General features: G+C 28.6%; 1 protein-coding gene across 1 annotated transcript in view; it reads left to right on the top strand.

Annotated features, from left to right (window-relative positions):
* LOC142318827 (uncharacterized) overlaps window positions 1-12,735 on the top strand; it is a 105,576-nt gene that overhangs the window by 86,383 nt on the left and 6,458 nt on the right. The window contains exon 16 of the mRNA XM_075355349.1: window positions 4,307-4,390. Coding sequence (XP_075211464.1) covers window positions 4,307-4,390 — 84 coding nt within the window. The remainder of the gene's footprint in view (window positions 1-4,306; window positions 4,391-12,735) is intronic.

The raw sequence follows: 12,735 nt of genomic DNA, 5'->3' as shown, positions 1-12,735 counted from the left end.
ACAGTTTGAAAAGAAAAAATGGAAAGTAAAGAGAAATGCTGGTAGTTAGAAACGCATTTTTTATTTAACGATCTTAGAAATCAATTCAAAAAGGATTTAAAGGCAATGATGTAAAATTTACTTTAAACAAGATCATTATTACTCATATTTTTAGTTATAAGTAAAAAATGTTCATATCAACAAAGCAATTCAATAAACTAGTACAGTTGTATATTCTCACAACACTTTCATTTTATTAATAAGAATTAATTAGTGAAAAAAGAAATTAATTAAAATCTGTCATACAGGTTTTGATATGGATAATAGTATAAACTTTAATCTGTGAAAAGTAGTATGACAAATAAAATACTACTTATACAAAAAAAAAGTTCTGTTTCATTCAAAAAATATTTAATGATTAAGGTAGTCTTAGACATTTTATCACCAGATTATATAGCTCAGTTTGAATGTTTGTAATATGGTCTTTCTAGTTTATTGAATTATGAATTTTACAATATATACAGATTTATCTAATATTTTAATCCCAACTTTAGTATAAATAGTAGCTTTCTCACTTTTGGAAGAATAGTATTGATTGATAAATAAATGCAACAAAAAATAAGTTTTAATAGATCACAATTTTCAGTGAGATAGGAAATTTCTGTTCATTTTTATAAAAAGGTCAAGAATAGAATTATTATAAAACAATACCGATAACTAACAGTTAGGCAATATTCAGGTCTTTTTGAAAATATATTTTTTCCCAGAATGACAAATGCAAGTATATAATTTTTTTAATCATTTAATACTTTTTGAGCATCAGAAGAATATTTTTGTTAGTTAATGATTACTCAGATACTTTTATTTGGTCCTTATCTAGTAGTACTTGAAAAATAGACAATTAAAATCATTCACAGTAATGTTACAGCACAGCACTAAGTTATAGAGACTGCTTTCCATCAATTTACTGTGAATATTTGTTTTATAAGAGAACAGTGCACAGATATTAAAAGAAGATATAAATAACTTGCTAGAATCATTATTTTTTTACAAAGGTGATAGAAAAAGATTTCAATCAATGAAGCTGATGAAGTACTTCCTCTTAGTGAGTTACATGATAAGAGAACACCATTTCTAAATGTTGATCATGCATAGGCATAGAATAAACAAATTAATACAAACACTAGAAAATGAAGTAAGAGGCAGAGTTAAACATTAAATGCACACTTATACACAGACTATTACAATTAAGAAGAAAAATGGACTAAAGTATCTGAGTGGAATAGTAGGAAAGATTCTGATTGAATAAAAATTGATTCTTCTGTAATAGCTACTCCTTAAAAAGTACTTAAAATATTATAATCTTTATTATGGGACAGAGTATTTTGGTCTTTACTATTGCTTGCAATTAGTCTACATATTGACAATTTATCTACAGATTGATATCAAAAATACTTCTTGAAACCTTCTGTATGGGAATCCACCAGCTTGTAAAATATAGGTAAGCCTAAAGAAAATGCTTTTGCTGTTAGGGGCACTTAGTACATTGTTTAGTAAAAATAAATCTTAGTTTTGTAGAAGCGATTATCAGTAAATTTTTGTTTATTCATTTTACAAATTCTGGAGTAATACAGAGTTCTGTGATCATGAATCACACCTACAAATGATCACAGCATAAAGAAGTTTAATAATATACATGCTTTTGGCATTTGCATTTTGTCTTTCATACTCCCCTAAGATATTCTAGATTTTGAAACTTAACAGTTTGTAGAGAATATTTTTTTTTATTTTACACTGGGCCATATTATGAAATAGAGGTACATAAGGGTCTCACTGTTATATTTTTAAGGCATCAAATAGTGTAAACATTAGCCAACAATGGAAACATTATACAGTTATCAAATTGAATCTGCACCCAGGACTACAACTGAATTATTAAATGTAAAATCTTCGATCCTTCATATCCTTTTACAGCAAAGATGTTATTCCCAGGAATAACAATTCATTTCATTGAAGATCAGTGATGACACTGAATACAAACCAAAAAAAAAGGTAAAAAAAGAATTTTGCAAGAACTGGAAACTAAACACACTACTGTAAATTTAATTCAGAAAACCATGAAAAAGAATGTTTTTTGGAGATATACAAACATTTTTTCTTAATTATATATAACAAAATGAGCTATAACATGTAATAAGATCCATTCAAGATAATAAATTTACCTTTATTAAATGTACCTTTGTTCTGTATAGTGTGATGTTTGTAATTAGACTGAAAACAAAATTAAAAATCTAAATGTTTGCAAGAACTAAAATGTAAGAAATCAATAGAAGTGAGGTTGTTGTGAAGAATCCATATGTTAAGGTCACCTTCCCTTTCCTGCATTATATTTAAAATATTAACTATATTAATAATTATAATATAATATTATTATTCAAAATATTAACTACAAAGAGCAATTTCCTGTTGTGTTAGATGAATACAATTTGACAACATAAAGTACAAAAGACTTCAACATTATTGTACATAATTTTATAAGTAATGTAGGCAAAAAAATATTTTATTAATATATTTTTTGCTTATTTTATAAGCAAAAAGGCTATATATAATTCTAATTACAAGATAAATCATGTACATTATATAGTATGTAGATATTGTAGTATGTACATTTATGTACATTTTTTTTATTAAAGAAATATTTTTTAAATCTGTGATCATATAAGTTAAATTATCTTTTATTACATAAATCTATTAAGTTAGAGGTTAATACTGCTATTTAAATAGATGTAATTCTGTGGTGGTCTGTAATAGAAGCATGTGGAACATGCAAATGAAATAATGCAATAGAAAAAAAACAACCTTTCTTAGAATCAGATTGAAAGTTTTTCCATATTGCATATACATATATAATAATGGTTCCATCCAAGAAGGGTTGTTTTTTGATTTTATATTAACACAGAGTGATGAAAGAAATACTATAATTAAAGCTGTGAGCCAAATTAACAGCACCTACTCATTTTGATTTTTAAGAAATTCATGTATGTTCTTATATAGACCAGATTTTTTCATGTTATATGAATTTGCTATATAAGTATCAGAATTAGACCTGATGATGAAATTTGTACCTCAACCCCAATCCATATTTTTAAACCACAAAATTATTAGGGATATTTCAGAAAAAATATGGACAACAAGAAAGAATAGTCTGCTCACAAAGTGATCGTAAAACAAGATAACCAATTCTAACTGAAAGATAGAATGATGTTAGTCATTTGGAATTAACCCTGTCCACAACTCCTTGTGAGTTAAGGTGCATTTATCCAGGTTGGGAGCAGCAAAAGACTTCATCCATTTGTTGAAGTAGATGCTGTGAAGTAATTTTTTCTACAAGCAAACAACCATTATAGAATAGACTTAACCATTATAGAATAGACTTAACCATTATAGAATAGACTTAACCATTATAGAATAGACTTAACCATTACTCTTCTCCAGGATTGTGCAGCTACAGAAATATTCTGAATTATAAACTGTAAGATGATTATTCACAAGAAAGCTTCCATCAATATTGAATACACATTGTCAAAAAGATTAACCATACCATAGATTATATGCATTAATTGTCTACTATTAAAAAAAATTTAAGCATATTTCTTACCTTTTTCTGAATGAGCCTTGCATCTTATTTTATTCTTAGTTCATACCCTTCAATTTTTAGGCTGTTTAAACTGGGATACATTTTCCTATCTTATCCAGGACCTGAGATTTCTAGTTTATAGTCTGTATACTTGAGAATATTTTCCTCAAATAAAGTTAGTTGTTGGTACTCTAAAAAGCCAAAAGCTCCACCTCCCAGGAATAATAACTGATTTTAACTAATGCTCCTTGAAAATATTGCTCTAATGCTCTTTTGGACTACTTCTAAATATTTTTATTATGGTTTTAAAATTTTTCTAATCTCATTTTTGTGTAAGCTGATCACATACAACTGTTAAAATGACGAAACCTTTATGTCAAAGAAATTAATGAATTAACAGATGAACAAATAGTGATATTCAGAATTTTGGTGTTCTATATTCAAATTTATTGAAGTGTTGTGTTAAATGGAATTTTTTTTATTCAAAAGCAAACTTCCAAAAGCTTTCTAGTTTGAACATAGACTTGAAGTTTTACGTATATTTCTAGTTTTGTTGAAAGCATTCATAATATAAATTGCTTTTTTAAATGTTGTGTAATGTTTTTACTTAAATAATGAAATGATAATAATTGACACTTTTAACTTTATATTAAATGATATTTAAAGCAAATTTGTTTTAATTTTGTTTAGGAATGGAACAGAGCATTAGAAGAAAATTGGACTTCTCATACAGCAAAGCAAGCACGAAGAACAGGAGAAATGGAGAATGAAATGGTAATATAGGTTCCATAAATTTTATAACCTTCTGTTAATTTCTAAAATAATCTTTTGTCATGGAATCTGTTATTTTGGCTGATGCAGTTATACATATATAAGATGTAGTTGTTTCATCAAAATATTATATTTAATGTATTTCGTAACTTGCAATGAATGATAAAGTTACCTAACTAATCCAGAAAGGAGGTACAACAAATCAAATGTCAGAGTATGCTTTTCTTTTACAGAAGACTACAAAAGTGTCATAGAACTGCACTTTACCTTGTTCTAAGCAGGTAAGTATTAAAAGTATATGAGACTAGCCAATCTTTTTTTTTTAATATTAGTGTGAGTTGATTGAGCTAAACAGTTGTTGCCCTACAATCATTTAAATTGTAGTTCAGTTCTTGCAGTGTTTAAAGCAGGTTACAAATGTTACATGTAGTTTCTTTAATATAACCCCTACAGGTAAAAACCTTCTGAAGGCTTTTTGAGGTCTGTCAGCACTAATGGCCATGTCTTCCCTTCACCATGACCCTACCTAGTAAAGTGGAAATTTCTTATCCAGAAACTTTCAAAACATGTGCTAGTGCAAAAAGAAGTATCATTTATTTTTGAAATATGTGACATATTGACTTATAACTAGATAGAGATGTACATCAAAAATTGATTGCAATACAATATTTTGAAATAATAAGCTTGTTTGAGGCCTTTTGAAAAATATACTTTTAACTGTCTGTTTCTGTGATTCATTTAAAAATCTTATACAGAAAACCTGTTTCTGAAAGTTGATATTTTTTTTAAAGTTAACCATAATTTGGTTCCTATTTTCATTGCAGTATAACAAAAATTGGGCAGTTTTTTAAAAAAATCTTTAAAAAACATAAAGAGTTGTTTTGATGTCTCGTACAAGGAAAATCCATCACATTAAATGGAAAAAATTAAAATTATTCTTTTTCTGTTAATAGAAAAAAGAAAAATATATAAATCTTGCAAAATAGATAATTTTTATCAATGTAATATAATAATATTTTACATTATTTATAGATATTTTACTACCAACATTGGTTTATTTCATTTTGTATATGGACCCCAAATTAATTTAGTTTGCTTGTTGGACTTTATTTTGATTGTTTCTCATTACATTATTTATATATATATATATATATATATATATATATATATATATATATATATATATATATATATATATATATATATATATACTGTATGATAAATCTGTAGTATGGTGTTTTGCTGACTTATAAGGTAATTATGATGACCTAGTTTTTTCCTTCCCCCTAAAAAAGTGTAAGTCCCCTACTGTCGTATTAACTATAACTAAACAGTCATTTTAATTAACTATTACTGCATGAATTAATTTTTTATACTTTCTAACACAATATTAATAAATTACTATTTGGTAAGGAATAGAAAGTCTACTGTTATTTTAGTGCAACAGTTCCTTGTGGTACAGGAGAAAACAATAGCACTCCAGTTTTGGACATATGAAAAATTTTTGATATCTGATTTTGAATTGAAAAGAGTGGTTTGTTTTAAAACATTGCAAAAATTCATCTAGAAAATTTAAAATAAAATTAATTTGGGTAATGAATTTGTCTTTATGTATTATTTATTTTATCATTTGCTTACAATACTGTTTTGTCAAAATAATTTTTTTTAAATAACTAAATAATGCTTATTTATGGGTGATTTTAGTATCTTAACAATGGTCATTTGCAAGATGTGAAACCAAGTGACATCTAAAAGAAATTACATTTTGTGTCAAAGTAATAATTTTACATTTATTTAAAATAACTTTAAATTTAAATTTATAATATAAAAATCTTATTAACAAATGAAATGAATTCTTCAGAAATAGAACAAAATTTATTTTTAATTTTTAGCTTTAGCTAGCCCAATTTCTGTGGTGTAGTAATAGGGAGGAATCAAGGCTAACATAAAACATTTTCAGCTTTAATAAAACCAATTTTTCTGCAGTAAATTTTGCTTTCAAGAGAATCATAAAATACTCTTAAAATGTGATTTGTAAAAAAGGGGTATAATTTTTGTTGAACAGCAACCAGTCAATAACCTGATAGAGTAAGTAAAAATTATATTCCATGTTATTTTTAACTTTTTATTTTTCAATTTTTACTGGAATAATTGGAGAAAATTTATAACACTATAGTTTATATTTTAACCTGTGAGTTAGCATTCACCCTAAATCAAGCTTCTTTAGAGACAAGTTGTGGAAGCATTGTAAATTTTGTGTTATTGGATTGTAGCATTGGTTTTTGGATTAGTCTTTGCTTGAAAGTGTGAAAAAAATGTGTGATTTAAAATAACATTCTAAATTAACACAATTTAAACTGCACCACTCTTCAACATCACAAATGGCAATAATGTTCCAAAACCTATTTACAAAACTAGCACTGATGGTACAATAATCATAAGTTCATAATACTGCTGTAAATTATTTTTTTAATTCTGCATAAGCATGGTAATATCTTCATAGTTTTCTTGGAATTTTTTTTCTAATATTACAGATTTTATTTTGTATCAGTTATTTTTTTAGTGCTATTTTTTGGAATACATCTATTGAATACTTATTAGGTTCTACTGTCTGTTTTTAGGATGTGCCTTTACCATTTCTTGATTAGAATATAATGTTAGTATTATTGCAGGACAATTTTTATCAGACTATATTAATGATACATGTATTTCTTCTTTACAACATTTTTACTTTTTAATAGTTGTTTAGATGAATACTGAGATTTACTTTTTAGCTTTGTTTCATTTTGTCCATTGTTGGCAATGTAATTTTATAGTGTAAACTTGTTAAATGACAGTAAACTAAAATCAGTTTTACTGCTATTATTTGTAGTCACTTCTTGTGGCCAAATTTGGTGATCACAATTCAGTAATCTCAGCCAGCTTCATTAGCTGCAAAATGACTGAAAAATTGCAAAGAAATAAAGCATTTTCAAAAAGAATTTATTAAAAGTGATTTTTGTTTTAAAACATTAACAGTTTTAAGATACTGTTATGCACTGTAATGTATTCCACAAGGTATTCAAGTATTCAAATTTTGTTGCAAATCTGTTGTGCTAAAATTTTTTATTGTAATTATAGTTTTTCGTTCTAGTTAAAACACATTTATATTTTTATTAACAAGTATTCCACTTGCCTAAATCTTTTAATAATGTTCATTTCATTTTACATATATAATAATGTATTTAATTTTACAAGGGTTTTTTTTTTCAAGGTCTGATCGGTCCCGAAATAAAAACCCGTGCAAAAATCGGATGAACCTTTGTGCATATGTATTGCACAGCATCTCTAGTATGGCCTTCAATCACGCCGCGTCACTTCATTTAGTAGTTCTGAACACGCAGCTAGCAGTAAACATGTATACACAATAGCATCTCCCGCCAAGTGTGAGGTGTGTGCGGTAATTCGATTTCTTCAAGCTGAGGGGTGTAATGCAGCTGAAATTCATCGACGAATAAGTATGTATGGTGAAACTTCAATGAGTGACAGCAAAGTGCGACATTGGTGCAGGAACTTTAAAGCAGGACGTACAGATGTTCATGATGCAGGCGGTCAGGGAAGGAAGTGAGTGTCAATCGATGATCTTGTTGAGCGAGTGGATGAGGCAATTAGAGAAAATCGTCGGTTCACAATTTCTATATTGAGTGATTCATTTCCTGAAATTTCAAGGTCAGCTCTCTACACCATTGTGAGTAAGAGACTTCAGTACTACAAACTGTGTGCGAGATGGGTTCCCAAGATGCTGTTTGAACATCATAAAACAATGAGAATGAACGCCTCCCTAACGTTTCTCCAGCACTACCACAATGAAGGAGAAAATTTTTTTAACAAAATTGTCACAGGGGAAGAGACATGGGTCCATTTTAAACAATCCAAAAAGTGGATGCATTCTCATTCTCCCAGTAAACCAAAGAAGTTCAAGCGAACCTTCTCCAACAAAGTGTATGGCTACTGTGTTCTGGGACCAGAATGGAGTTCTCTTGGTGGAATTCATGGAACGTGACACAACCATCACTGCAACCTCATACTGCGTGACTCAACGTCTACAAAGGGCAATTCAGAATAAGCGGAGAGGAATGTTGTCATCAGGCATTGTCTTTCTCCAGGACAATGCTCAGCCACACACTGCAGCTGTAACAATGAAGTTCCTGCAGAGTTTTCGTTGGGAATTGTTTGATCACCCACCATACAGCACGGACTTGGCTCCATCTGATTTTCACATCTTTGCTCATATGAAACACTGGCTCGGAGGACAACATTTTGGCACAGACATCGAGCTGCAGACCACCATAGAAACGTGGCTGAAAACAGAGATGGCTCCGTTCTATGATGAGGGTATTGTAAAGTTGGTACCACACTACGATAAATGTCTAAATCGGAGTGGCAACTATGTAGAGAAATAGCGTAACTATGTAAGTACTTGTTACAAATAAAGATTTTTTATTTTCACTGTGAATTTAATTTTGTGACCGATCGGACCTTGAAAAAAAATAACTCTCGTAAAACTTTGAATAATTTTCTTAACCAACCAAAATATTTCATGTTATAGATGTTATTTGTCAAATTGATATAATGCAATAATATACGTTGAGAATTCTGTGAAGTGGAATAGTAAAAATTTTATGGTTTTAGGTTGATACCCAAAGAGCCCTAGATAATAAAATTATGTTTTCTCTATGAAGCAATAAACAAAATAACTGTTGATTAATTGTTTTTAGGTAACTAATTTGATAATAGCAGGTAGTACAGGTGAAATCTGTAAGGAAAACAAAGTACATGGAACAGTTGAATCAAGTATGAAAGAATGTGACAATATGGATCGAAAAATTAAATAATAAAGTAAATAAAATCTATTAAATGACTAATCACAAAAAGTACATAGCTCAAAAAAAGATTAGTATAGGGATATGTTTTTTTTTTCAATTTGTTACTTATGTTATTTAAAATTTAAAATTGGAAGCTATTCTCCTAAATTCAAATATTCTAACTAAAGTTTTAGAATTTGGATGCATAAAAATGTAGCATTGTATTTTTACACATGTATGCATGTACAAATTTTAAGCAACAAAAGTAACAGTAATACTATAGTAATACATAAAAAAACAAAATGAAGTAGCTATAAAGGATATTGAGAAACGCTTAACAGATCTAACTCTCTGTAATCAGTCACCTGATTTGAGACATTTTTGTTGCTACAGATTGTATTTTTAATAAGGAACATGAACATGATACCTTTGATGTTCTGTATCATCTGAAGTTTTTTGTAGCTTATTGTATGATACCTATACTGTCATCACAACTATATCATATAAATTACTATAAATAATTTCACTCATAAAATTAAGTTGAAAGAGGAACTGGCTACCACCCATAATTTTGGCTTTGTTCTCTTTGTGCTGATTTGCTATTCAGAATTTTTGTTTCAATGAAAGTTCCAGAAAGCTTAATTTCATACAAATTTAAAAATAATCCAATCTCCCAAAAATCCCTGACTCACATAACAATGTGTCTTGATAAAATGTCTATGATAAAAATAAAACACATCTTAAAAAGAGCTTATTTTTTCTGGGATTCATCAATTTTTTCAGGAAATCTGCTTTAAAAGTGATTAAAAAAGATTATTTTAGAATACTGGCTCAATAAGTAGAAGAAATAAATAGAAATGAAGATGTATTAGTAGTAGATCAATTTAATTTGCATTTGATCTCTCATTTGAAAAATGATCTTCAATGGTAAAGATTGGCTGTAATTAAGACTAATTTAAAAACATTTATCTTCTCAACATTGTTTTTTTTTTCAAAGTTGCTATTTAAATTTAAACTTTATGTATGCTACCAGTTTTTCTATTAGATTATTATTGAGAAATCTGGTGTGCTTGTTTTGTCAAATCATTCAATGACAGATGTTTCAGCTTCTTACTCTCAAAATGAAATCACAAGAAGCCAAATTAAGGATATATGGTGCTCAGCACTCATTTAATTTCTGAAGCATGCTTCAACTACTGTAGTTAATTGCCACAGCAATTAATACTTTACAGCAATATTCTGTTAATGTTCTTAACATCTATGTTATATTATGCATAATGAAACTAGTTATAAATGCTAAGCATGAAAGTGACTTACCAATGACTGGTATTTATTTTCAATAGTATGACAGATTGATATATCTATCTGGTGTAAAAACTATATACTTTACTACAGATGGATCAGAGATGTTCCAGCTTCATTAATGCTTTATCAAAATTAGATCAGGAAGTAGTAGAGAATTACCTTTTTGCCTGTTGATTATTTTAAACTGTTTAAATGAAGCTCCAAGGTCGGTTGCATTATGTTTTTCCCATAAAAAAAAACAGCCAGGTTCCAGTGTTGATGTAGGCTGTATTCCAAAGGCAAATGATAAATTGACTTGACAAACATGTTAAATTGGCATGAAAAATGATAAATTGTTGTATACATTGAGTAGACTACAACATATGATTTAGAAATCAAACATGAAGGTATTAGTATCATAAAAGTGTGTTTACCCTTATGAAAAATATTATTGCTGTAATTCTTTGTGTCAATTAATTTGTGTGTGTATTTCTCATTATTAAACTCCTAATAATGTTTCTTTAGATTACTTGTCATATGCAGACTATTGATTAATTATATGATTTACCCTGATGATTCTGTAGATTTAGATCTGATGCTACAAGATCCTCAATGCTGAGAATGCTGGAACTTTAAGAACTAGTGCAGACTTTTAATGTTCTGGTTGTAGAAATTAAAACTCTGATAAAAATCTAACTGGCCTCAAGAATTTGAATTTTTTTTAAGTTTGGTTACATTGTCACTCAATACAATGTCTCAGTGTATTGTATAGCATTGTATAGTAACTCAAGGAACCAACTATTTCCTGTGTGACTGCACAATAACCCTTATGGCTAAAATACCCATTAGAGATCCCTAGTAGGTCTCCTGATGCCTTCAAAAAAAAGTTTGGAATATGATTAGTTGCCATTAAAAAAACATTGTCCTTCTGTTAAGAATGATGCCATTCCTAAAAGTTAACAAATTTATGCAAATATTTTTAATATTGCATTTTCTTACATTGAGCCTGTACAGAGGATTTTTGATAAATCACAATTTTAATAAGATCATGTCTGAACAAGTTATAAGGAAAGCTCAAGAGTCCTTTTCTGACTTACTAGTACTCATTTTTATGAGCTAATGTGAGAAAAACTCGCCCCACTCTTTACTTATTGATAAATATCTTGCATGGGGTATATATTTCCTCGACAGTGCTAATCTACAAACAATTCTGAAGATCATTGAGTGTGAACCTAAAATTCCTTGTAATTACAGATTATATTGTTAATATTTTTTTGCTAAGATGTAGACTCTGAAATGTGCCACCACCTGCCATCCTTGTGTAAAATATCTGCATCTGGATGCTGTTTAGTGTCAGAAATTGGTTTGGAACCAAACCAGTTAAATGTAATTGATTAAATCCAGGACATCTTGTGCAGCATTTAAATCATTCTTTGTCTTTTGTTAGAGAAAATGTGAAGTTATTGGTTTTTCAGTAGTTAAGTTAGTGGCGATTACCCTGAGCAAGTCTTTTGCTAGATTTCAAGAGATAATTACCATCTCAGAAAGTTAGAGATTTGTAACTGATGCATATCTTGTGAATGCATTTCATGTATTTTTCACTAATATATTAACTACAGGTTTGTGCAGTGAGTGTGCTTCAGGCTGTAAAATGATTCTGTTTTTATAGAAAAAAGCCATTTAAATTATTACTGTACTTTGAATTGTAAACTGGTTTAAGAGAGTTGGACCTGTGCTGGTTGTCTGAACTTTTACTACTTAAGTAAAGAGAAAATATTAGTGATTTTGTCTTGTCCTTTATGTCAGTCTCAGGAATGTTTTCTTTGTTTTCAATAAAAGTTGTAATCTTCTGCTGGCTTAATTCAATCACTTTATGCTTTGTATTTTTTCATCTATTCATGAGAACTTTGTTATGTATTGTGAACTGGGCAATTTAATCAATGTTTCAATTTATTTTAAAATGATTGTAGATGGTGATAAAAAAGAATCTCCAGTACAAGATGCATTTGTAATAAAACCATGATCAAGAAATTTATTGCTTCTTGTATAAATTAAAAAATCTTTAGGATTATTCCCATTCCTATTTTCTTGTCTTTTTAGGCAATAGTCAAGCAATATACTTAAACCAAATATTTTTAATTACTTTTGTATTCAGAAATTTCATATTGGAGACAAACAAAACTCTAAGGAAATAAGTTATGTAATCCATTAACAATGAAT

Source organism: Lycorma delicatula, chromosome 2, assembly GCF_047948215.1.
Source record: "Lycorma delicatula isolate Av1 chromosome 2, ASM4794821v1, whole genome shotgun sequence".
NCBI lineage: Eukaryota > Metazoa > Arthropoda > Insecta > Hemiptera > Fulgoridae > Lycorma > Lycorma delicatula.
This window is presented reverse-complemented; position numbering and strand designations above follow the sequence as displayed.